This window comes from Mus musculus, chromosome 11, assembly GCF_000001635.26.
Source record: "Mus musculus strain C57BL/6J chromosome 11, GRCm38.p6 C57BL/6J".
NCBI classification, from domain to species: domain Eukaryota; kingdom Metazoa; phylum Chordata; class Mammalia; order Rodentia; family Muridae; genus Mus; species Mus musculus.
In genome coordinates, this window is record NC_000077.6 from 55393706 (window position 1) to 55420338 (window position 26633).

A 26633-nucleotide genomic window follows, 5' to 3' on the forward strand; every position below is an offset into this window, starting at 1 on the left:
GTTATTATTATTGCATCAACCACCAAGGATCCAAGACCTTGCTCCTCCACCTTGCCAGAGGTGTTGTTATTATTATTATTATTATTATTATTATTATTATTATTATTATTATTGAGGCAGGGTCTCAGTATGCAGTCTTAGCTGCCCTATAACTATATAAACCATGCTGCTCTCAAACTCACAGACTGCTGCTCATGACTGCCTCCCAATTACCAAGGTTAAAGGTGTGCACCACTACACTCAGCTCCCTAGAATTTTGTGTGAAGAAAATGTCTTGATTTGGGGTGAACACAGCTTGATTCTCAGACACTTGAAAGGTGGCTGGAATGATTAAAGAACTAATACACACACACACACACACACACACACACACACACACACAGGATGGGGGTGTGTATAGTCTTGTGTAGACGAGGCTGGCCTCCAGCTCACTTGTAGCTAAGGATGACCTTGGACATTTGACTGTCCTGCCTCTACCTCCTTGGGGCTGGGATTTCAAACATTCACTGCCACAGCCAGCTTAGGTTGCGCTGACGATCGAACCTGGGCTTTGTTCATATTGGGTAAGCACTTTATCAACTGAGCTACATCCCAGCCCAGGAACTGGCTTCTTCATGTGTTAAATTAGTGCTCACAGGAGCCATATCTTCCCTGTCTGAGTGTGTGAATATGTGTGTGTGTATAAAAGCACAATGGAGTGTTTGCTTCTGTGCACAAGTATGGCCATGTTTGTGCACACCTGAAAACGAAGCACCGGAGAGTAAGACACACATACCATCACCCGGGACAGGACAGCCGTTTCTAAGTTGTTACTTTTTATTTTGAAAGACTTGTCAAGCTCTTCACATTGCTGTGAGAGTTTGCATGGTTAATGAGAAGCAGCTTTTTCATGAAATGCTTGGAGGGGAACAATTTCTCAGCCTGTGAGATCTGACCATTCCGTTGGCTTGGAAGTTTCTCTTGATTAGTAGAAGGTTTCAAGTGGCAGGGGGTGGGGAGAGGTGAGGGGGAACATGCTAGAAACTTTATGACAGCCATCTAGATGTGAAAAAAATCAAACCAATTCACCAGTCTCACTTCCTCTACGTTACAACCTTTTCTGTCTTCCTCTTGAGTCTCACTTTCCTGAAACAGCCTCCCAGTGCCTAGAGCTCCCGGCAAGAACCTGAAAGCCCAATTGCAGTTGAGTGATGTTCTGGCCCACCCATGGCTCACCAAAACTAAAACCAACAGCCAAACATGGAAAGAAACGCCCTAAGAGTCGAGAAGACAGCAAGGTCCCGGGCTGCTGGGAGTCTGTCATGTGTGCCACAGCTCTGGATTATTCTGTCTTTCCTTGACCTAGGCTACTAAGACTTGCCATGTGGGTTCTGACTGGTGGGTCCTCAGGTCTCACAGCATCTTTACCCAAATTTTGTACCTGTGTCTGTAACTTCCCTCTGCCTAACTCCAAACCACCAGGGGAAAAAGCCCACATCCCCCAAAATGAAATAAGCACAGAGTCTGGGTGAGTGTTAAGAGTCAAATGCAAAACAGAAATGAAAGCTAGAGATATCTCCTCGTGCTTGTGGACGGTGAGCTTATGCAACTCCGTTTCCAACACAGCCAGTGAGACACTGGGTAGTGCAGGGGACCAGGAGGCTGTGGATGGGCCATGGCCTCAGAGTTATGTGGGAAAATGCTGTGACTTGGGTTCTAGTTTCTTTCTTACTTTGTTTTTTTTTTTTTTTTAGCACCGTTAATGTATTCAGTTAAATCTATGTTAGCACCTTATCCCCAGGCGGAACAGCCAACCATCCAAACATTTTAAACAAGGGGGTAATGGGAGGGGGGACACATCAGAGGGAGAGAGTTCAGGACTGCAGCAGGAGGCGTGAACTTAGATCACCAGATCCTTGTTGATGTCCTCTGCAAAGGAAGAAGGGGCGTGGTTAAAATAAGGCTCTACCACTTGAAAACAGGAGGGGGGCTGGTCGGGAAGAGAAGGGGGGCAGTGGGAGTGGGAGCAGGAGAGGGAAATGGGCCACCAGAGGGGAAGGGACAACATCCCATCCCTCAAGGACACTTCTTTCCATTCTTAAGCCCAAACACTCACGCTCCTTGATGCCAAAGCAGCCGGCCCATTCCTCCAGGGCAATGTACTTGTCGTTGTCTAGGTCACAGGTCTCAAAGAAACGTGTGGTGCAATGTTCCATGGGGATGAGGGGAGCGCGCAGTGGGGCCAGCTCAGTGTGGGACAGGTACCTGGCAGGGAAGAGTAGGGAAGGGTGTGAGTGTGGGAGAACAACAGTCCAGTATGGGAAGCCGGTAGTAGGAGCCCAGGGCTGGGATCCTGGCTTTACCCACAGCTCTGCCATGGTCCTGCAGGAGAGACCCAAGACACCACCACACGACCCTACTCTGAGCCTCAGTTTCCTAGCCCATCTGACAGGGAAGTAAGTGAAGTTGTTCCAGTTCTGAGTCTATAGGCCCCATTGTAAGGGCCACTTGGATGAGTGTTGGGGACATAGAAACAATATATTCGGCACCTCAGTTATGCTACGTCAAAGTCTGTGAGATTGCAATATAGATTGTCATTCTTTTCTCTTCTTTTCTTTTCTTTTCCTTTCTTTTTCTTTCCTTTCCTTTCCTTTCCTTTCCTTTCCTTTCCTTTCCTTCCCTTCCCTTCCCTTCCCTTCCCTTCTCTTTTCCCTTCCCTTCCCTTCCCTTCCCTTCCCTTCCCTTCCCTTCCCTTCCCTTCCCTTCCCTTCCCTTCTCCCTTCCCTTCCCCCTTCCCTTCCCTTCCCTTCCCTTCCCTTCCCTTCCCTTCCCTTCCCTTCCCTTCCCTTCCCTTCTCTTTTCCCTTCCCTTCCCTTCCCTTCTCTTTTCCCTTCCCTTCCCTTCCCTTCCCTTCCCTTCCCTTCCCTTCCCTTCCCTTCCCTTCCCTTCCCTTCTCTTTTCCCTTCCCTTCCCTTCTCTTTTCCCTTCCCTTCCCTTCCCTTCCCTTCCCTTCCCTTCCCTTCCCTTCCCTTCCCTTCCCTTTCTTTTCTTTTCTTTGTTGTTGTTTTCAAGACAGGGTTTCTCTGTATAGCCCTGGAACTCTCTAAGTAGGCTAGACTGGCCTCAAACTCAGAGACCTGCCTGCTTCAGTCTCCCAGGTGCTGGGATTAAAGGCGTGCACCACCCCCTCCTGACCACACTATAGATTTTTGATGTTCACACACTGATATAACTGCAGGAGCCTAAAATGGGGTCTTAAAAGACCCATCAGTCCTCTAATAGGGCAGGGATATAGCTCAGCAGTAGAGCACCTGCCTAGAATCCCCCTTGAGAATCCACCAGTAAAGGGTTGGGGGACATAGTTCAGTGGTAGAGTATTGGACTAGAATCCTCCAGTAAGGGACTGGAATGTGGTGTGGTTCAGTGATAGAGCACTTCCTAGAATTCCCTAGTGAGAGGTTCTATCCCCAGTGCTAAAAATAAGTGAACAACAAAATCTGGTGATGGCTCTGACTTCCGGGAGGGGCTGAACCAGGCCTGGCTGGGTGGTAAGATGGGAAGGCTACATCATGCAATGAGTGACTTCAGGGTCACCCTCCCTCTGTCCTCTGTGTGCTCCTGCTGGCCTCAGACCCTAGGGCATGATCTTTGCTTCTTTTCCTTTTCTCTCCTCAGAATCCCAATTAGTTGTCCCCAGAACACAACTACCCACAAGGGACGTCAGGGGACACTCTGACTCCAGTGTTCCTCACAGCCTCCTGCTCACAGGAGGCGTCACACAGAATCTGAGATGGCCAGGACCTTCATGGTCCTGTGAGAAAACAGACTCGGGCCACTGCAAGGCCACCTCCAGCTCTGACCAAGAGGAGGCTGGAGCGTTCCCCAGCCATCCAGCCCTGGCAAGCCACCTCGAACTTTCTCGAGGCCACTTGGCACACGGGATCCGGATGTCCCCCAGGACTCTCCCTTCCATACCCCCGTGTCACTCAGTTGGATCCCAGCCACTGCAAGAGCTTGGGAGAGGAGCAGCTGAGAGCTTCCCAGAGCCTAGGAGAGCCAGGCACTGGGAGGGAATTGGGGGTGGGGGTTGGTCAGCACACAACCGGACATAGAGTGATGAGCATCTCAGAGAGAAGCCTTTCTGGCCTAATATCTCTCTCCCAATTATGCCAGGGAGGTGGTCCTGCCTGTCCCCTGAGTAACCACCTGTTTTTGATATTCAAAGCATAGAGCAGCAACGGCCCCGGGAAGGAGTGAGTGAGTTGCCTCTTTGGGACCTGAACAGGGAGGACCTCTTACTCTCATGGCTGCAAAGGGAAGCCAGAAGTGACAGAGGAGTAGGTACTCAGTGTCAGCTTAGGTACTGCTCTTCAAACTCTCTGAAGTCTTCACAATGCCCAGACCACAGGCCAAGAGCACCCAGGTCAGGAATATGTAATGTGGAAGCCATTGAAATTCTTAGGAACTTCTGGGGCCAGGTGGGCTCCATGGAACTGAACCTCAGGAGGAGTCTGAGACATGGCCGTTGTGGTGGCTGCCCTATTCAGCTGAAGGACCACACACAAGCATGAACAAGGATGAGCAAGGCCTTGGCTCTGGGTCACATTGAAGGCTGTTTCTGGGCTCTTTTTCTCTGCCCACATGGGCCCCCTGCCCCTGCCTTCATAGGCCTGGGAAGAATTCTTTGTACTGCTGCTGACTGCTTCCTCTGACATTACATGTCTCAGGGCTTACTTCCTCCCAGCCCTAAGCTGACCGTGGAGTCTTGGGCCGAGAAGCAGCAAAGGTTGCCCCCTCGAATGCCCTACCAGCCCCAGTCCAGGACAGCGCTGAGCCTATGGTCCTGAGGACCCTGACTCTTACCCATCAATAGGGTGCTGATCCAGCTGGCCAAACTGCCAGTGGACAGGGAAGATGTACATATTGTAGTTCTTCTCAAAGTCTCGGGCCAACAGCTCCACGGGGTGGTCTCCAGCCTCCAGGCGCTTCTCATTCTCATGGATCTTCTTCACCTGTAGGGGCGGGATCAGCAGGTGACCAAGGGTCCATCCCCCTCTACCACATAACAAGAGGCCAGCCAAGACCAGAGCTCACAGTGAGGCTAGGAGAGAGGTGCTGGTGTTAGCAGCTTATCCACACACAGATGGGGAAACCATAGCACCACCTGCCCCAAGCCCCCACTGTCTATGGAGACTTTAGAAGAGGCCGAGAACTCAACACTAGGTCTTTGCCATGAGGCTAAATATGCTCCCTAAAAGAGAAGGCCTGTTGACTCAGGAGGAGAGGGAATAGGGTCATGCTCTGGATCTGTCTACTACAGACCTCCTCAGAGCCTCCAAAGGTGGCTGGAAGTTTTTGTCCTGGTGTCAATGGTGAAGGCACCCTGCAAAGTGGGGCATAGGCCACCTTGGGGCCAGGTTCTAGAGATCAGCCCTAGATCTCCATCAGCAAACTCCAGGGAGATGAATAGCAGGCACAGCAGTCCAAGCTGGGAGGAGGTCACTTACACGCAGCTTCTGCTTCTCAGTGAGGAGGTTGTTGCCCTCATCTCTCTCGTACAAGGTGACCAGGACATTTTTGAGCCAGTCACGCATGCGCAGAGGGAATTCAGTCAGCTCGGAATCCAGGCAGGGGGCGATGTCTAGGGCACAAGAGGCAAGATTAATCAACCTACACCTGCCAGAGGGCAGACTCGCCACCTGACTACTGTCTCCTTCTTGTCTTACAGCCCATGAGAACTCTACTGAGCACCCCTGGCCTTGGTGCCTCTCTCTGTCTCTCTGATCCAGACTCTTTCCAGAGTCATAAGTAAAAAAGTCTGCACGGGGAAGCTCAAGACCTTGCTGCTTCCTGGCTTGCACCCAACCTGCTGAGGGGTTCTATCACCCACCCAGATGCTCTCGCACCTCTCTAGGCGATGGCCAGGGTTTGATCCCAGCAGAACTGGAGGCCAACCTCTAGGAGGTGTTTGAAACAACCTGCATCCATAGGTCCAACACAGCAGCAGTGGGGAGAAGGCTTAAACATGCAAAACCCCTAGAACCGTTTTAGAGACCATAACCCTATCCTTGTCTTTGGAACATAACATCCCAGAATGTCACACCTGGAGATCTCTTCCAAGCTCTCCTGTCATTGGTCTTAACAACGGGCAAAAGGAGGCTCTTGCTTACAGCCAGAATATCAGAGCATCAGCTTTGGATGCAGGGGGGATCAGATGACTGCTCATCCTTGGCTTTGAGCCCAAGGAAAGCTCTTCTGAGCCCAGTACCACCGCCATCTGGGAGTGGAGATCTTCACACGGAGCTGGACTGGGGAGGTGGGTGGCCTCAGGAGCAGCAAGAGCCACTTGCTAAGAGCTCCTTAGAACATGCCTCACCTCATAACCCAAGACTCCTCACCGACTTCCTCTACCCTGTCTTCTCTAAGGCTCTCTAAATCTCTGCCTCCCCTTGGACATCCCAACCCCAACATTAAGAGCTCAGGGCTAACTCACCACCCTCACTTCCTACAGCTGAAAACCTCAGGCTGGGAAAGGACTCTTCTTTGTTTTAGTTTGGTTCAATATGCATGCAGATGGGATGCAGGCCCCTGGGCACACCAGACAATCATTCCACCACTTAACTATAGCCCCAGCCCATGGGGAAGGATGTTCTTATGTGGAACATGCTACAGATATACAGCTCATGTCTCACAGGCAGTGAGTATGGCTTGGGAGACTCAGATGAGGAGGAGGCCCCAGTGTCAGCAGAATTTACAGCTTGGGTCACTAGCAATGGGCCAGTCAGAGCCCCTGGCTTCCCTCTTCAAATTTCCCAGGCTTCTAGAAAAGGGGAAGGAGGAATAAAATGGAATAAGAAGCTAAGGATCTCTGCCAATAGAGGAATAGAGCCTGAAGAAAATGGCAGGTATACCCCCAGTGTTTAATTTTATTTATCCATTTATTTTGGAGATATATATATATATATATATATATATATATACATACACACACATATGTATATACATGTATACATATGTGTATATATATATATATATATATATATACATATATATATATACATACACACACATATGTATATACATGTATACATATGTGTATATATATATATATATATATATGTATATAGTGTGTGTGTGTGTGTGTGTGTGTGTGTGTGTGTGTGCGCACGCGCTCACAGTCATGTGTGCATACACACATGTGTGGAGGCCAGAGGTCAATCACAGATATCACCCCTCAAGGGTCACCCAACTTATTTTTTGAGACATGCTCTTTTGTTGGCCTGGTGCTCACAGATCAGGCTAGAATGACTTGCCAGTGAGCCCCAGGAATGTCCCAGGCTCCACCTCCGCAGCACTGGGGCTACAAGTGTGTGCTACCACACCTAGCCTTTTTACACAAGTACTTTGCCTAGTGAGTCATCTCCTGAGCTCCAGAAATGTCTGTTAGCATTCTGTCTAAGCTCCGCCCCACAGTTACCTGGCAACAGCCAGGTAGGGACCCACTATAAAAGGGGCTACTTGCCCCCTCCTCCCTCTCTTTATCTTTTGCTCTTGCCTTCTTGCTCTTACTCTCTCCCCATCCCCCCCCCCCAACATGCTCATGGCTGGCCTCTACTCCTCTCTCTCTGTCTCTCTCTGTCTCTGTCTCTGTCTCTCTGTCTCTCTCTCTCCCTTTGTCTGCCTCTACTACCCTCTCAACTCCCCTCCCCATTCCCTGAATAAACTCTATTCTATACTATATTGCCGTGTGGCTGGTCCCTCGGGGGAAAGGGATGCCTCAGCATGGGCCCCACTGAGGCACCCCCTTCCCGCACACCTGACTACACATCCATAGAACGTATCCATCCCTCCTCTCTTCATCTTTGTATAACCACATCAATGTCCCTATTTGAAAAGCATTCTAATTCAAAATATTAAAAATATTCTGCAGGCCCCGGTCACACACTGATTTTGTTCTACAGTGCTGAAGTATGAATCATTTGAGTTAGCCTTATGAAGGAGCATCCTCATCAGAAAAAGAAGAAAGAAAGGAAGGAAGATGGTTTGGTTGTCTTGATGCTAGTGGTAGGCTCTTGCAATCTTCTCTGAAATGTGCTTCCATGATGGCTAAGACTTCCCAAGAGAGAAGAAAGCCTGAATTAATTTTATGAATGGGTTCACTGAGGCTCATGGAAGGGATGGGATTTACCCAGGATCACAGAGCTGGCACTGTGGGGCACAGAACCATCTCCCTGAGAAGGAGGCTGGAAGGCATGAGGACACTCACATTTGCATGGTCCGATGTAGTCCAGGTGGAGCTTGTGGCCCTTCTTGGTGCCCTCCAGGGTGCACTTGGTGGCAAAGAAGTGGCAGGAAGAGTCGAAGGTCTTGTTGTCATTGCTGCATACCTGTGAGCCAAGCACAGGGCACCTCCTTCATTCCCACAGCCTGACCTGGGATCCCTGTCATTGCCATTTCAGATGTGGGGACAAGGGAACACAAACAGTGAGAACAGCCAAGTTCTCACACATATGGTGGATTAGAGATTGGGGCACAAAAGCCCACTCTACATGCTGCTGTTCCACCATAGGAGGTCATGGGTGATTTTGGAGCAAAGGCACATCTGAGTCAGGGCTAAGGCACAAAAGTTACTTCAAGAACAGTGAGAGACAGGGGAAAAGACACCTGTACATGGAAAAAAGTACACAGCATGCCAGGAGCCATTATCCTTCTGAAACACACAGTGGGGCAGGTGGGATGGCTCAGACAGTGAGGACACTCAAGCTAGGCATGGTGGCACACACCTTTGATCCCAGCCCTCAAGAGGCAGAGGCAGGTGGATCTCTGTGACTTCAAGCCCATCCTGGTCTACAAAGCAAGTTCTAGGCCAGCCAGGGTAGCACAGAGAAGCCCTGTCTCATAAAAACAAAACAAAACAAAACAAAAACAACAACAACAAGAAGAAAAACCCAACAACAACAAAAAACAAAACAAAACAAAAAACCCTGCCTCCAAACTTATGACATACACACATGTGGGCACATACACACATAAATGAAGGAAGGGGAAGAAAGAGAAATAAGGAAGGAAGAGGGGAAGGAGGAAGGAAAGGAAGGAAGAATGCAGCATAAGTTGGCTCTGGCTTGATGCTGATGACAGTTCCCTAGTTGACAAGGACGCTCACTGATCATGGGCTGCTTGCAGAGGATGCTGTAGGCAGAGTACCCATGTCCCTAGTGGGAGTCTGGAAGTGCTCCACACTCAGCAGAAAGCAGCTATAGCATCAGTCCCTGGTGAAGACATTTTTGCAGTGCCAAAGCTAAATAGCTTTGTGTGTGCTAGGTAGGTAGGTGTTCTATTGATGATCAAAATCCTTATTCCTTTACTATTTTATTTTAGAACACTCTCACTCTATTGGCCAGGCTAACCTTAAACACGCTGTGCAGCAGAGCCAAGCCCTGAACTTTCAACTTTCCTCTTACTCCAACCTTTCTGTACCAAGGGTGATAGGCCTGAACCACCAGGGTTTGCCCAAATATAACTGAAAGGCCAATAAGATAGCTCAGCAGGTAAAAGGTACCATATAGTACCTAACTCCAGAGGGTTCCTCTAAGCAGAAATATCACCGCCCCATGTTTGGAGCTGGGATGAAAGACCCCTGTGGAATTCTCCTAGAGGAAGACTCTCCTGGATGTTTCAGCCTCTCCCTGCTTCCCCTGCTATGTGACTATCCAGAATATGGACTTGGGTGAAACGCAGCTGGACCAATTGACTCATTGAGTCCTGCTGGAAAACCTCAGTCATAGAAGAGCAAAACAGAGAGGCTGGGGGTTAACTGGGATCAGGAGTACAGGTAGGAGCAGCCTTTGATCGGGGAAGGACCTGACCTGCAAGTGTGGAGTCTTACACATTGATGCAGGGGAGACCGCAGCATCAAAGAGCAGTGGAATGGGGAAGAAGAGATAAGAGTTAAAAGTGAAGCTAATATGTAAAGCCCAGAGGCAAGGGTTGTCTTGGGGAGATATTGAAAAATGTGGGCTGGGTAGTAGTGGCATATGCCTTTAATCCCAGCACTTGGGAAGCAGAGGCAGGCAGATCTTTCAGTCCAAGGCCAACTTGGTCTACAGAGACAGAAAAAGGAAGAAAAGAGAAATGCACAACTAGATTGAAAGAACTAGAAAGAGATTTGTTGCCCTAAGCCAGATGGTGGACAGCACAATGGTTGGCACAGGTGAGTATTCGAAAAATATTTAAGTGGATAGATAGATGAGTATGTGGATGGATGGGTGGGTGGGTGGATGGATGATGGATGAGTGGGTGGGTGGGTGGGTGAGTGGATGGATAAGTGGGTGACTATGTGGGTGGGTGAGTAGATGAATGGATGGATGGATGAGTGAGGTGAGAAGATGGTTGGTTAAATGGGTGGGTGGATGGATAGATGAATGAGTGAACAGATGAATGAGTGGATGGGTAGAGAGGCAGATGGGTGGGTGGGTGGATGGTTGAATTGATGGATAGCTAAGTGGCAGATAGATTCATGGGTGGATTTATGGTTGTGTGGGTAGATGAATTCATAGAACAGGTGCATGCTGAAAATATGGATGGGTGGATGAATGTATGGTAGGTGCACACATGTTGGAGATAGAATGGAGACATTTGAGAAATAACGCTAGGTCCATGTCACACACCTGGCATCCTCTAACAAATGGCATAGCAGCACTATGAGTTCAGGATTCTCTCTCCATCTTTGGTTGTGAGGGACTAAGACTTGGAGACACTCAGTGCTTTAACTAAAATCTCACAGCTCTCAAGTGATGGAGATGAGGTTGCTAGTCAGTCTTCAAGCAGACCCCAAAGCCCCATGTGGGCCCAAAGCTTTGCTAACTACCAAGGTATTGAAGGACTAGTGAGATGGCTTAACAGGTGAAGGTGCCTGTCACCAAACCAGCTGACCTGAGTTGGAATCCTGGTCTCCTCATGGTGGAAAGAGAGAACCAACCAAGCAAGTCCTCTGACGTCCACATGCATGCATGCCACACACACACTCATACAAAATAAATAAAGTGTAAAAAAAAAGTATGAACTGGAGTGCATTCCTCCTGAGATTATGAGGCACTCAGTGATCATGTTCAACACAGAGCCTGGAACCTGGTGGTAGAAGTAAACTCTTTTTTAAATTCTCAATGGCGGCTAGAAGGGTGGGGCCAGGCAGGCTCTTGCCTGTGACTCAGCTCCACTTTCCTGTTGTGACTGGTTCCAGGGAGGGGACCTTCTAAGAATGGAGCTTCTCCCTCATGTCTGGAGATTTCTGTAGCTGTCTGCAGACACACCAGAAGAGGGCATCGGATCCCATTACAGATAGTTGTGAGCCATCATGTGGTTGCTGGGATTTGAACTCAGGACCTCTGGAAGAGCAGCCAGTGCTCTTAACAACTGAGCCATCTCTCCAGCCTTGCCGTGTCCGGAGATTTCTTAACAAACATTGTGCTTTGCTGGGCCCAGGCCCCAGCTCTTACCTTCTCAAACTCGCCAATGGGAGCAGGGCAGCTGGTGGGGTCCTGGCACACACACATGGGGGTGTTGCTCTCGTCCAGCTCACACACCTTGCCATGTTTGCAATGATGGTTCTGGCAGGGGTCTGGGGAACAGAACATAATGTCAGTTCACCAGGCTGGCATGTGCTTCCACACCACACAGATGGGACTTTGGGGCTGGCAGCCTCGAGGTGTACTCCACTCTCAGAACCAGAGTTTCAGGCAACCCTGATCCTCCATGCTGAACCACGGGTTTAGGGGAGCAGTTTGCTTAGTCTGGGGATTCAGTCGAGAAGGTCGAGACTAGAAACTTCTCAGAGGGTTGGAACCTCTGTCTGGGACTCAGAGACCTGGGGTACATACAGATCCCCCAGTGACTGACACAATAACCAACTTCTCAGTTCTCTGTTGAGCAACTGCAGTGCTGGATTTCTGGATTCAAAGTATTTTCAAGAGTGACTTAAAAGATAGAGCTATTGGCATGAATTCAACTGAGCTGTGAGATCCAATGGTGTAGAATCAGGTGTCCACAAAGGAACAGGAAGAAGAACCCACAGTAGACAATGGGCCCAGCTCTGACAGGAAACAAAGGCTGGGCATGGAAGAGGAAAGGGATATGACTCAAGACCCCAGGCCCAGCCTTTGTTCCAGCAAGCCCTCCTCATTCTCCCCAGACATCCTTAACTGTCCCCTTGAGAGCTCAAGTGGATGCTGGGGATTCAAACTCCGTCTTCATGGTTGTACAGCAAGTGACCTTACCCACTGAGTCATTTCCTTGGGGCCACCATCTGCACCAATGTCTTGTTAAAAAGCCGTGGTTCAAAGGGTTCAAACCTTGTTTGAATCTCGTGGAATTCCAAAGTCCATGGCTTTGGACACGGATGCCTCAGTCTGTGAGCTAAAGCCCTGAGTCACTGTCTCTCTACTTGAGGTATTAGAATTTACGTCAGGCTCTGCTCCCTCGGGCCAAGTGGAAATTAAATGAGCTCAGATGGACTCCAAAGGAGGAGCTTGAACCCAGGCTGAAGCCCTGGGGCAGGAATCTTGGTGACCGGATGTGACCATGACCTCTGTGAGAATCTGACACCAAACTGTGGAGCTTCCTCTGTCCTTCACAGCTTGGATGGCCTGGCTATAAATTAGATCTATCCCAGACTTCCCTGGCTTGAGGGTTCCCAGCTGGCCTTCCACAGCTACCAGAGCTTCCACAATGCATGCCCCTGACTAGAAACGTCCTGTGGGCTGTCCTTAGGCCTCCACCCACACAGCTGGGGGTGATCCAGATACGCCAAGTGACATGGAAGAGACTTACTGTCAGCCACCACCTCCTCGACCGTTTCCTCTGCACCGTCCTCAAATTCTCCCATTTCCACCTGGACTGGGTTGGCACCCACAGGTACCTGGCATGGGAGAGAAAAAAAATGAGTTCAGGGGTTCTCGCCCCACCCCAGACCTGGGAGAGGGTTGCAAGGAAGAAGGGGCCTGCATGATGCTTCAGAAACCCAGAAGAAAGTGAGGGGCATCCAGGGCTGGGTCCAGACCGCCCTCAGCTGTGTGGGCGGAGGTGCTGGTTTTGGTGGAATTCTGTATTTATTATTAGTTTATTCAGTGTATCAGTCTATATTAAAGGTCTAGAGCCCCAAAATTCCGTTAAAATGAATCAGAGGCTACCAAGATGTTAGGATGAGAAGACATACCAATTCCCCCAGGTCTGACAGGCCCAACTGAGTGGGTCCCTTTGTGGGTCCCTTTGTTTCATGCCAAGGGAGACCGTGGATGATAACAGAAGAAGTATGAATCCTCAGAACCTTGGGGCTCAACTGAAGGTTTGGGGGACAGTGAGGAGTGTCTGTGTATACTCAGGTTAGTATCTGTGTCTTGAATGCACACAAGGAGAGAACGCATGCCCTGGTCCAATGAGGAACCCCACTGCACTTGTCTGGATGGCCCAAAGAAGGGACCAGACAGAAAGGGATCAAGGGTGGGGTCACCACCACCACCACCACCACACCACATACGTACCCCTGTCTCCTCCACCACGGTTTCCTCCTCCACTATCTCCTCAGCAACTTCAGTCTGCTGCTGGAAAAGAGAGCAAGGTTCAGGGAGTTAGTCAAGGCCAAGGCCACCCTCTTCTCGGAAGTGTCTCTGGCTGGGAACACAAGCCTGGAGTGAAGGCTTTGATGCCTCTGGCTGGAGCTCACAGTGCCGCTCCATCCTCCTTCCTTCCTTTAAAAAAAAAAATCTGTTATCACAATGATTTTATTTGTGTGTGTGAGTTTTATGTGGGGGATGGAGTGAGCACCCACAGCACAAAGAATGTGTGGAAGCTGAAGGAGCTTGTGGAAGCCGGTTCTCTCCTGCGGTGTGGGTCCTCAGATCGTCAGGATTGGCTGCCAACCCATCTTGCTGGCCCCATCTTTATTTCTTTTTTTTTAAAAAAAAGTACAGAATGCTTCATGTGGCACTATGGCCGTGCCAGTCTTCTCGGTATCATACAAGTTTCAATCAGTCTATTGCTGAAGCAAGCTTGCGTTTTATTATTTCCTTTCATTTTGACAAGGTTTCGCTACAGAGCCCAGGCTGACCTTGAACTTGCCAATTATGTTTTAGCTTTCTAAGAACTGGGATCACAGGCTTGAGCCATCACACTTGACTTTTATAGATCTTCCACCAAACCATCTTGCCTATTCCTCATTTTACTGACAGAAACATTTCTGCTAGTCAAGCCTCAATACGTCCCCAACACAACAGAAGCAGATTGTGGTGGTTTGAATATGCTTGGCCCATGAAGTGGCACTATTAGGAGGTATGGCTTTGTTGAGTAGGTGTGGTCATGTTGGAGGAAGTGTGTCATTGTGGGCATGGGCTTTAAGACCCTTGTACTAGGTGCCTGGAAGCTAGTCTTCTCCTAGCAGCCTTCAGATGAAGATGTAGAACTCTCAGCTTCCCCTGCACCATGCCTCCCTGGAAGGCACCATGCTCCCGCCTTAATGATAATGGACTGAATCTCTGAACCTGTCAACCACCCTCAATGAAACGTTGTCCTTATAAGAGTTGCCTTGGTCATGGTGTCTGTTCACAGCTGTAAAACCCTAACGAAGACACAGATGAACTCCCTTTAATTCACAGATGGAGAAAATGAGACCCAGACAGAATGAATACCCTCTGTGACTTCTAATAAATGCCAATCCTCCCTGCCTCTCACATGTGACCTCATTTTATTGCAATTAGGAAATTCCCTCCTGATATTTCAGGCTCCGAGAAGAGCAGGTCTGGTAACAAGACATTTTCAGGCCCCTGATTGACTGTAACCCCTTCCAAAGTTAAAGGTAACCTCACCAATCTTCAGCCAAGATCCAAAATCTGCCTGGCTGATGAGTTTGACCAGAAGCTGCCATCTACCTGCTAGTGAACAGAGCAGGGAATGGCAGTTTGAAATGTAGCTAACCAGGAGTGCTGGCACAGGTAACCCCAGCCATTGGGAGGCTGAAGCAGAGGTAGGGGGTAGTTAGAGGCAAGCCAGAATATATAGTGAGACCATGGAGGGGGGCGGGAGGCCAGGACCTCATTTGGTGGGATTGGCTCTCTTTGAATGTTTCCAGTTTCTTTCTTCTTGCTCCACATTCCCAAGATGGAGTAAAGGTCGTTTCTGGTTCATCCCAATGGTAACCCCTCCCTCTCCCTGCCCAGCTCCAGTCTTACTCCAAGATCCTACTGTGCTGCCCTATGTATCCCTGGTCTCCAACAGCCTCCAAAGCCACGATCTCTGTCTGCATCTTTTCTACCCCCAGAATTCAGCCAGAGTCAGTTACTTACCATCTAACTTCCCAGACTCAGACGCCAACCTGTTCCTTTCTCTGGACCTAGGTCCTTCTGCCAGCTTCATTCCCACCAACAGTCCCTCATCCCTGTTGCTGACTCCCTCCCTGAAGAGGACAGGTCCTGCTAAACGCACCGGAACTAGTGTGCAAGCTCGGAGCTTTACAGAGAGCTGCTTCCCTCATTTCAATTCTCCTAACCTTGTTGGCTTAAAAAAAAAAAGACAACTTATTTTTAACTTTTTTAAAGATTTATTAATTATTATATCTAAGTATACTGTAGCTGTCTTCAGATGCACCAAAAGAGGGTGTCAGATCTCATTATGGATGGTTGTGAGCCACCATGTGGTTGCTGGGATTTGAACTCAGGGCCTTCAAAAGAGCAATCTGTGCTCTTAAGCCCTGAGCCATCTCTTCAGCCCAAGATTTATTTATTTTATGTATATAAGTGTTTTGCCTGCATGTATGTCTGTACACTATATACATGCCTGGTACCCATAAGAGGTCAAGAAGAGGCCATCAGATCCCCTGGTTGTAAGCCACCATTTGGGTTCTGGGGATTGAACTTGAGTCTTCTGCACATGCTCTTAACCACTGCACAGGCTCCTTTTTTAAAGACAGGATCTCATGTAGCCCAGGCTGCCCTCAAACTCACTACCTACCCAAAGATGAACTTAAACTCTGGATATTCCTACCTCTACCTCCCAAACGCTGGGATTGTAGGTTTGTTCCCTAAAGCTGGGTTTATGCGATGCCGGGGATTGAACCCAGGACTTTGTACACGAGTGCTAATTAAGCACTCCACCCACTGAGCGACATCCCTGCTGTCTCCTTGAGCTCCCAGAGCAGGTTGAGAAGCTGGAGAAAGCGGGATGAGTTAGAACTCTGACAGCATCTTCGGGTACTTACAGGGGCTGCCAGGGCCCTCCCGGCCAGGCAAAGGAGAAAGAAGATCCAGGCCCTCATGATGCTGGGAACTCTGCAGGGGAAGAGAAGAGAAGATGAGTCAGCAAGAGAGGCTTCTTGAGTTAGACTTAGACAGGAATGTCAACCAAGATGTGTGATAACCTCTTGACAATGAGAAAGACGCCACCTTGTTTAGAGCTAAGACGCCCTTTGTACCTCCTTGTCCTACCTCTTCATGCAAAAAGCAGGCCTGGCCTGGAGCCTCCAAGGGAAACCCTGCAGCTGCAAGCAACAGCTGATGGAATTCATTTTTCTACTGCTTGACTCCCCGCCCCATCCCCAGTTTCCTTCTATTGAGGATAAAGGTACAGAGTTTTCTATATATGGTCATGAGATGAGATCTCCATTCTCAGTACATCAGTTTTGGCTTTTTTAAGTGATTGGACAAAGACAACAGGCTAAGAAGTCATGTTTGGGCTTTTGATGCCTCTTGTTCTAAGACTTTTGTTCCCTATTCCTTAACCTCACCCCATGCTCCCTATCCCCTCCCCACCCCCACATCCATGCTTTTCCTTCTCTTCCCCCTTCTCCCTCTTCCTCTCCCTCCTCCCAACTCCCTTTCCTCTTCCCCTCTCCTCTGCACTCCCTCCCCTGCAATGGGAGAAGTCAACAGGAATCCGAAACAATGAGACACACATTTAAAAGTCTGAGAGTCTGGGGTGCCAGGAAGGAACCTGAAGGATCAAGTTTCTGCCACCCTACCCCCAGGGACAGCATTCTTTGGATCCTCTAAGGAAATCTCCAGAGGTGTCCCTGTGTGGCAGAAGGGATGTCAGCTAAGATCTAGAACGTTCCCCTGATCATTTCCCAGATGTTGGACTCTGAACTCTCACCCTGTAGCCTGGAAGGGATCTTTGGAGCAGACCTCTGCTGAAGACTCAGGGACATGTGGTGGGGACATCTGCTTCCCGGTGCTAGCCAGACAGGCTTCTGTTACCAAACGGATCTAGAAAGTTCTTCCTAGATATGCATCCCTCAAGCTTGTGGTTTATCTTGTCTCTACAGCCACACAGAGCAAGCTGGCTCCCTCTGCCCCTTCAGAGCTTTCAGTCAGGGGCACAATTATGATACCTTCCTTATTGAGTCCCCAAGACTTCTCTCTCAGCGTCTCCAACCCTAGCTCCTCTTCAACTTTTTCAACTGACAAAGAAAGCTTGGTGATGGGAGATACCCTGGCAGCTCAGACAAAGCCACTGAGCTCAGATTCAATGTCCAGGGTTCTTATTCTACCTCGATATTGTCACCATCTCCACGTATGGGTTACATTCGTTCTTCTCTCTAAACCTTGGTTCCCCATCAGTCAACAGGGTCAGAGGAGGTAAGTTTGAGATGATTGACAGTGCTCTTTAGAATGCTTACAACAATGGTTGGAAGTGCAGCTGAAGAGCAGAGCCTATGCTAACTCTCAGTCCCTAACTCCAAACAAACACAAGAAAAGCAGGTCTTGGCATATCCCCTCCTACAGTACCCACATTTCCCCCTCAGACAATAGTATTTGGAAGAAATAAAGAAAAAAAAAAAAGCCAAGATCCCCAAACATCTTTGAGCGGAGGGTGAGGCACAGCAATATAGTATTTGGCTAGCATGCATGAGGCCCTGAGCTGACTCTACAGCACCACAGAACTTTTCAGACAAGACCTGAATAGCAAAACAGGCAACGTTGAGGAAGAGGCCATAACAATGTGTCCTGTGCTAGGCTAAACTGAAAAGAGCCTCATCTCCTATTTCATGGTGTGTCCATAAAGTAAAACTATAAGAAATCAAAGAAATTGATTTGGAAGTTTGGCATTGCTTCAAGACAGCCCCACCTGGCAGAAGGACCTAGTTCTCCCTTTCTAGGCAGTTTCTGGAACATTCTTTCCCCTCTCACAGTGGCTCACTTGTTTCCCTTCTTGCTTCTCTATTTGGAAAACACAGGTCTAGCATCCTCTGTGTGTGGCTTTGGGCAGATGGAATGGAAGAGGGGGCATCAATGAAGGGCTTGTCTGGGGTTGTTTGAAATGGAAAGATCAAAGTGTGCCTGGCAGCAGGAGCCCAAATGTCACCCAGGCCAGGCTTCAACAGCAGAGGAGTCAGAACTCTGGATCGATAGCCAGGCTAGGATATGTCATGGGCTTCGGGTTTGAGAGCTAGAGAGATGAGTCCCAAGGCTGGGTGCTTCATCTGGGCAGAAGGAGGGAACTGGGGTCTGGGAGACTGCCCTGCCCCCCATCGCTCTGCCTTCTCATTCTGCCCTGTCCTCAGGACCTACATCCTGGGGTGCTTCCTGGCCTTAAGCCCAGAGGCGGGGTGAAGGTAAGGAGAAAGGCAAGACGTACAAACTCTCAGGGGAAATGATCATTGTCCACATCTTTGCAGCTTTACCAATCCCAGAATTCTGTTCATCTAGATGTTAGGGTGAGCAGAGCGGGGAGCCCCTTAACTATTACATTCCCCGCCTGCCCATGAGACACATCTCTGAGGTTCTGTAACATACCTCTGGCCAAAGAGGCCAGAGTCTACCCTTCAGAGCTTGTTGGAGACCCAACAGTCAACCCAGGCACAAGGTTAAGACTCTGTCATCAGTACAAGGCAGCCATGAGCTTCCACACTCACTCCAGCATACTGGGGGAAACACACAAATATCCTCATTGATTTTACAAGCCAGCTTTCCAAGAAGGGCCTGAGGGCAGGTCTTTCTGCCCCATTGTACAGATGAGAAGACTGGAGCCTGGAAAGGAAGATCCATGCCTCTGACCAGCAGTCCAGCACTCGAGTGACAGGTATCTGCATGGTCTCTCAACTCTGTGTGATGTTTCTCTTGGCAGACACCTGCTCCTGCATAGTCATTAAGATGGTGCCCACTTGGGCCAACCTGGCCTGAGATGTAGGCAGGAGAAATGCCCTGGGCAGCGGGGGTTGGGGTGGGGGAAGTGGAGGTGTATTGCCTTTGGCTTTGTGACCGCCAACTGCAGACACCCCTGGTGCCCCCTTTCCCTGTTCCGTACATTGAGTCTCTTTCTTCTGCCTTTATTTGTTCTGGAGAGAGCTGAAAACTGAACCTGGGCTGCCAGGAGGACCTGAAGCAGAGGTTACTTGTCTAGCTCTTTGGATGGAAAGGATGGGATGGAAAAGTACAGCCAACCCCTAGCTCACTTCCCTTGAAACCTAAAGGGGCTCCTGGGAGTTCCCTGTGGACATGAAGGCGCCACTGAGTATCTAAACCCAGGGGCAACCTCAGAACTGTGGGCTTTTAGACAGCGTGGCTCAGGACCACAGACTCCTAGGATGACCTAACTCGGATGGAAAGCGTGTGGAGAAATGCAATCTGAGAGAGCTCCCTAAGGGTCTTGGGGGCTAGGCTAGCCTTGAACTTGATCTGTAGCCAAAGATGGTCTCAACCGCCAGATCCTCCTGCCTCCACCTCCCGAATGCTGGGCTTACAGGCCTGAATCACCATACCCAACTCTCTTTTATTTGGCTGGTTTGGGTGGGGTGAGATGAGGTCTCACTATGTAACCAAAGCTGGTCTCAAATTTGTGATCTTCCAGCCTCTGCTTCCTGAGCACTAGGCACCACTAGACCAGACCACAGGGGTTTACTGAGCCTTGAAATGCGGCCAGTGTGAAGGACTTGTTGAGAAAGCCTGCTCCAAAAGAGCAGTGTCCTTCAAAGCCCTCTGCACATCTTGGACTATGTTCTATGAGTAAAATGAAAAATAAACAACAAAAACAAGGATTGAAGGGAGAGCTCAGTTGATAAAGTTCTTGCTAGGCAAGCATGAAGACCTGAGTTCAAATCCCCAGGACTCATGTAAAACCCAATCGTGGCAGCACAAGCTTGAAACTCCAGCACTGGAGAGAGGCAGAAACAGGAGGGATCTAGGCCTTGCAGATCATCCAATCCTGCAGAACCAGCAAGATACAGGCCTGTGAAAGACTGTCTCAAAAACAAGGTGGACAGAGCCTGAGGAGTAACCTTTGAGGCTGACCTCTGGCTTCCACAAGCACACAAGCACACAAGCACACACACACACACACACACACACACACACACACACACAGAGAGAGAGACAGAGAGAGAGAGAGACAGAGAGACAGAGAGCAGTATAACCAGAGTGGAAGAATTGGGGTCAGAGAACATAGCATACTCCAATATCATAAGCCACCTTGAAATAGCTCTAGGTTCCCTCTAGAACAGCCAGGTACCCTCGGCAAGGAAGCCCCTAAGGTCCCTGACTATTCTGAACTCCTGGGTTTGCTCAGCATATCTTGGAGTGCCCCATCTCCCCTCTTGCCCCAGATTCTTTGTTTTTATTTTTATTTCTTGTTGGAAGGGACAAAGCTACGGGAAACGGTTAGAGTGTCACAGATGCTAAAACCTAGAATTGGTTCTGGGCAGCGTGGAGGAGGCTCCAGGCTTTGTGGCTGGACACAGCCCCACTGAAATTCCAGCATCTCCTAAAGTGCCACGTTTCACTTTGTCTAGACTGGGCTGGAGGAGTTCCTGCTGCCTCCGCACCCTCTAGACCACGTGACTGGGTCCTGCTGGCAGCCCAGGCTGAGTTTTCAACCCTCTCTAGAACAAATAAAGGCAGAAGGAGGGGACTCAATGTACAGCCATCCCTGTTGCATCAGGAGTAACCACAAATGGAAGGGATAAGAAACATCAAAGTATCCAAGATGTAACATCTGGAAAGGACTAAGGGATTCCAAAGGTAGTGGATCCATAGCATGCCAACCTTCCTACACCACTCTTGTGTATGTGGCAGACATTACTAATCAATCATATTATCTTTCTCCTTAAAGTCTGGCGTGACATCAGAATTTTGAACACCATTCTGACAGCCACTACTAGTAGGCCACGTGATAGTTCTTTACTATGCCTACACTTTAGACAAAAAACTCACAGCTTAAAGAAAATAGCTCACTCAAATTCCTTGGGCAAGGTGGTTTCTGTGCCAAAGACTCAGAAATATCTAAACTTTTACTGTGATTGCCACAAGCAGCACAGGATGATCCAGAGAGATACTTTAAATCAGGTTCCTGGAAGGACAAAGCTGCTATCTCTGTTCACGGATTCCCTACTAGATATCTATGGCTAGGGAGGTGAGAGCAAAGCCAATTTGCTGCCAGACACACCCCTAGTCAAGCCAGAGGGCTGTTTCTTTAACAGCGTCTGATAAGTCACCATTTGCTGGCCCTGGCCTTGTTGCAACCCAGCTGTCGCAGGAGTCGCAAACAAGGCTGGGAAGGAGCAGTATCCACACTACAGTAGGGCAAAGGTAGCTTCCTCCATCCCCAGGGATGGCTGAAAGCTGGTACCAGCTTCCTCTTCTGTCAGTTTAAGTTGAAGGGTAGCTAAGGAGGGGCCAGTGGAAAACAACTGAGAAACCGCTCATACATAAGCCACGTTAGTTGGGTCTTAGGCCATGTAAGCTGGGATAGAGCAGAAAAGGGAGGGAGGAAGTGTTGTTAACCATGTATTAAGGATGATTTAGGACCTACGGAGCAAGGTCAGCTCCAACTGACCAAAACCTGACAAGGTTCCAAAGATCTGGAGGCTCGGTGCAGGCACCAACCAGCCTGCTGAGTAAGCTCCAGGGAGCTACTTTCCCTTTCTGAGTTGCAACATTTGTATCTTGGAAATAAAAGGCATTCATGTACCTGTGTCGGGGTGGTGGTGTGGGAGGGATGTTTGTGTGTGTGTGTGTGTGTGTGTGTGAGAGAGAGAGAGAGAGAGAGAGAGAGAGAGAGAGAGAGAGAGAGAAAGAGAGAGAGAGAGAGAGAGAGAGAGAGAGAGAGAGAGAGAGACAGACAGAGGCAGAAACAGAGAGATGGAAGGAAAGGTGTCTTCAGTGACCGATAGTATATTTAAAGGTTTGCATCCTTGATGGTTTGTCTGTATAGATGACAAATGGCCAGATTTGTCATCTGCTAGTAGGTGAGGATTGGAGTTTTCATACTCACAAGATGTACCTGGGGGAAGGGAATGGTAGCTGGAGAAATGACTCAGCCATTAAGAGTGCTTACAGCTGCCGGGTGTGGTGGCGCACGCCTTTAATCCCAGCACTTGGGAGGCAGAGGCAGGCGGATTTCTGAGTTCGAGGCCAGCCTGGTCTACAAAGTGAGTTCCAGGACAGCCAGAGCAATACAGAGAAATCCTGTCTCGAAAAACCAAAAAAAAAAAAAAAAAAAAAAAAAGAGTGCTTACAGCTTTATCAGAGACTGCCACGTTCAGTTTCCAGCACCCAAGTTGGGCAGCTTACAGCCACCTGTATGTAACTCTAGATCTAGAGACTTAGATGCCCCCTCCTGACCTCTGAAGGCATCCACATGCATTGTGCTTATATATACATATATTCACATAAATAAAACCTGGTTGTTGTTATTGTTGTTGTTTTGTTTTGTTTTGAAACATGGTTTCTCTGTGTAGCCCTGGCTGTGCTGGAACTTGCTCTGTAGGCCAGGCCGGCCTCAAACTCACCGAGATCTGCCCTCCTCTGCTGGGATTAAAAGTGTGTGCCACCACCACCCAGCTCAAATTAAAAAAAATATATTGTTAAAATATTTTTTAAGATGTACTTAAAGAATCTCTCTCCCTCTGTGTGGTGTGTGTGCGTGTACATGCGTGCGTGTGTGAGAATATCACTGGAAAAAGAATGTGAGGGTGTGGCCACATCCTGCACTTATTTTTAGCTAGGCTGGTGGTAAAATCTACATATTTAAACTCTGTGCCCCATGTGTTCGCATTTGCCAGTTTATCTCCCCAGACTCATCTGCTGGCCTAAAAGACTTCCACAGGCAAACATGCTTTGCCTCGTATCCTCTGCTGCTTAAAGCTTATTTTCAACACGGAAAGCTGCCGCTGGAAATAGCAAGCCCAGCTGTGCATTGGGCTGCAGAGCCCACAGCTGGATTGAGGATAGTGCCTCCCGAGCCTTCTTCCTATTTCCTCTCCTAAATCAAGAAAGGAGGCTGCTGTTAAACATGCAGGATGCTGCTCCTTCTAAGGAAACCAGTGACTGGGACTGGGTTCATTCAGAGAACATCTAGCTCAGATCATCCCCACCTGACAGATTGGGAAACTGAGGCTAAGACAGGTTAGCGTCTTTCCCAATGTCACCATTGAGCTGTAACCCATGCTTTTGACCAATACCCTCCCTCTCTTCCTTCCTTCCTTCCTTCCTTCCTTCCTTCCTTCCTTCCTTCCTTCCATGTCTGTGTGTGATGTATATATGGTGTGTGTGTGTGTGTGTGTGTGTGTGTGTGTGTGTGTGTGTATGTGTGTAAGCCAGAAGTCAATGTCTTTTTCAGTTGTTCTTTACCTTTTCTTTGTTTTTCTGAGACAAGATCTTTCTCCAAATCCCTCAGTAGTCTGGAATTCACTTATATAGACCAGGCTGGTCTCTACCTCCCAAAGACCAGCCTGCCTCTCCCTCCTAAGTGCTGAGATTAAAGGCGAGTGCCACTAAACCCCACTACCTTATATTTTGAGACAGGGTCTCTTACTAACCCGAAGCTAATGAGTCAGCCAAGTGAGCTCTACAGACTGGCCTGTTTCTGGTAGCACTGGGATTAGAGACATGGGTCACCACACCTGGCTCCCCAGGTGGGGGGTAAGGAAAAAACCTGGCGTCCTCAGGCTGATGCAGCAAGCACTTGATCACCAGTCTTTCTCTAGGGGAGGATGCATTACTCTTGAGAAACTGACAAGAAGATCCCCCAAATTGAAATGAATTTAAGCAATGTATTTTTAAAAATATTCCTGTCACCACTTTTTACTAAGAAGATGTTCTCTGGACCCCAAATGTTGGAGCAGCCAGAAGAAAAAGGACTTTGAACAATCCCCTTTGTGCTAAGAATCTTAGTCTCTTTAGAAGGGAGTGAGGTTGCAAAGTGCTCCCCCAGGGCATGCTTTAGCCCGTTTCATCCTGCCCCTTCTCCGAGGGACTGCTGCTTTTACCCGAAATAGGGAGGAAACCGGAGTTCCGGAAGACAGATTAGTTCAAGGCCAAATGACACTAAGCACAGATCCAAACCCTCTGTCCTGCAAAGGGCAGATCTAGCGAGGCTTATCACAGTCCTGGGGGCCCTGGGACGTGGGAAATGGGGACAGGGCAAGAGTTTGCTGTGGTCCTTGTATCTGGGGCAGGGGTGAGGTGCGGTGGCGGCAGCCGTGGCAGCGGTTTGGGGGGACTGGAACCTAAAGGTCCCTGAGCGTTCCCAGAGTCCCCTCCCAGCCAGTACGCAGAGACCCTAGGGTGGGGGGGTGGGGGAGGTTGCCGTGGCAACTCGCATTCCTCTCGGAGTGAGTCACGGGAGAGAAGAGCCTCTTGGTGGGTGGGGCTTGGAGAAAGTTTCAAAAGCTGACTCCTTCTCCCAGAGCCACCCCACCCCCTCCCCCTCCCTCAGTGCCGCTCTGTCGATGTGGCAGCCGATGGCTAAGTTAACCAGAGTTAACTCTTCCCTCAACCACTTCTTTCAGGTTTAATCCTTGGCAAATACAAATTTGTTTCTATTTCCGAATTACACCTTACACCGTCACACCATTCTGGGGGTCTGCATCTGTTTGGGAATATCTTAAACCTAAAAGCTGTGGACACCCATCATCTCTTAAACACAAACAGAAACACTCATGCACGCGCACTCACATACACACACTAATTCCAGAGACTCTTTGAAGTTGCTTATTCGTAGACCACTTTATAGGCTCAATTAAGTGACCCTGCTTGGGAAGTCTTAGGGGAATTCGGGTACCCCAAAAGCTATCCCTCTTCCTTAGGACAGGAAGGCTACACTCAGGGGAGATGGCTATGTGAGATCGCCCACAAATTGCCTAAAGCTTGTTACCTCATGTAGGGTCCGCATCTCACTCCACTCCCTACACTAGGAAGGTTCTAGAAACTTAAAAGAGTTGTCAGTGGAGACACTCCCTCCCTGCAGGTGTGCTGTCTGTCCCTGAGGCAGATGCCTGATACCTGTTTGTCCCCCTTAGGTGAGGCTTATTTCCAGCCATTCTAGGAGTCACAGGAAGTTTACAGAACAGCTTGGAGCAGACAAGCTTTCAACAGGCTGAGTCTTGGATAGATTCAGTAGTAGCAAGAAAAGTGTCCTGGAGCTATATCTCTCTGTCTCCCTCCTCCCCATCACACCCTCCTCCCTGTCGTCTCTGGATTGTATCAAATTGTTGGCTTTCTCAGATGTCTAGATACGGTAGAAGCAATGTTAATGCCAGTGATGACCACCTCTCAGAATTAGGCTGGGAACAATGGCAACCCCAGGCTGGGAGAGACAATGGCATTTCAGACTGACTGAAATGCCACGGGGTGATGGGGTGGGGGTGGACAGAGATTGAAGGGACCAGAGCCTTCCCAGAGGAACTGACTAAAGGGAATGTCTTGCCTTGGCTGTTTACAGATCTGTTTATCCTTCTTGCAAAGTCCCATTTGGACAACAGTGCTCTGACCCAGAACTGGATGTCTGTTCTCCCAGAATAGGAAGCCAGACCCAACAGGCTGCCAGCCAGATTTTCTCTGGGTTGGCAGTCATGATGGGCAAATGAGGATCGGATTCTCAGAAAAGGAGGCAGCTGCCTCCGAGGGTGACAGAGGACAGACCAGTAGCCTCTGCCACCAGAGAACACAGAGAAAGCGGTCCCCGCAAACCATGGCTATTTTCTGCAGTGCTACAGAGACAACAAGTTCCCCTGTGAGTGAGCAACAGGTTTCCAGCTCACCTCCCCCTGAGACTGGTCATGGGGATGGGGCAGAGAGGAGATGATGAAGCTTACAGAAGGGCAGGGGCTGACAGGGAGGTGCATACCTCGGCACAGGCAGGCAGGCAGGCAGGCAGGCAGGCAGGCGGCAGAAGAGTTCTGGCGGTCTGAAGGGCTGCAGGAATGTGGAGGGGTTTAGAGGCGAGCAGCAGGAAGCCTCTTGGAGCTCTGGGCAGGGTCTGTCTCACCCTCCGCCTCCACTCAAAGGCCCTCCTCCTCCTCTGTCTCCTCCTTCCCCTGGCCTGCCTCCCCCTTCTCCCCAGAACCAAAGCTGTCTTTTCTTTCTCCCTTCCTTGCCTTGTGGTAGGCTGTGTGCTACCCAGACACCCTGGCCCCACCTGTCTCATCTGTTCTGGGGCTCCTGCCTAAACAGACATGAGGGTCAGGGCTGGAACAGCTGCTGGAATCACCTAGAACAGGCCAGGCCTTGTTCAGAGCCGAGGCTGCTGACTGAAGAGTCCTAGACATTAACCGAGAGAAGAGAGAGAGAGAGAGAGTCACAGAGGCACGGCTAAGCCCCTTGTCCTACTTTACACACAGCCAGCGAGTGAACTTGCCTGAGCACTCTCTTGGGCTTAGCAATGTACAGCAAGGCAGA

The 26633-nt window shown here is 49.3% G+C and overlaps 1 protein-coding gene across 3 annotated transcripts; it reads right to left on the bottom strand.

Moving 5' to 3' along the window:
* Window positions 1–453: 453 nt before the first annotated feature.
* Window positions 454–26375, bottom strand: Sparc (secreted acidic cysteine rich glycoprotein). Of its 3 annotated transcripts, none has more exons than NM_001290817.1 (10): window positions 26083–26375; window positions 16223–16292; window positions 13515–13571; window positions 12805–12892; window positions 11475–11596; window positions 8246–8366; window positions 5487–5620; window positions 4843–4991; window positions 2096–2244; window positions 454–1908 (listed from the first exon to the last, which is right to left on the bottom strand). In NM_001290817.1, the coding sequence occupies exons 2-10, from the start codon at window positions 16277–16279 to the stop codon at window positions 1880–1882; spliced, it is 906 nt and encodes a 301-aa protein (NP_001277746.1). In that variant the 5' UTR covers window positions 16280–16292; window positions 26083–26375; the 3' UTR covers window positions 454–1879. The 3 variants fall into 3 exon arrangements, with proteins under 3 accessions (NP_001277746.1, NP_033268.1, XP_030101590.1); NM_009242.5 differs by having other exon boundaries at window positions 13515–13574; XM_030245730.1 differs by lacking the exon at window positions 26083–26375 and adding an exon at window positions 16449–16500 and having other exon boundaries at window positions 795–1908; window positions 13515–13574.
* Between the last annotated feature and the right edge of the window lie 258 nt (window positions 26376–26633).

What these genes read in the sequence shown, in the direction of transcription:
- Sparc (XM_030245730.1), bottom strand. An exon ending in CCGTGGTGGAGGAGACAGGG is followed by an intron (nt 12,893 to 13,514) that starts GTACGTATGTGG and finishes CTCCCATGCCAG; the next exon opens with GTACCTGTGGGTGCCAACCC. An exon ending in CGAGGAGGTGGTGGCTGACA is followed by an intron (nt 11,597 to 12,804) that starts GTAAGTCTCTTC and finishes TCTGTTCCCCAG; the next exon opens with ACCCCTGCCAGAACCATCAT.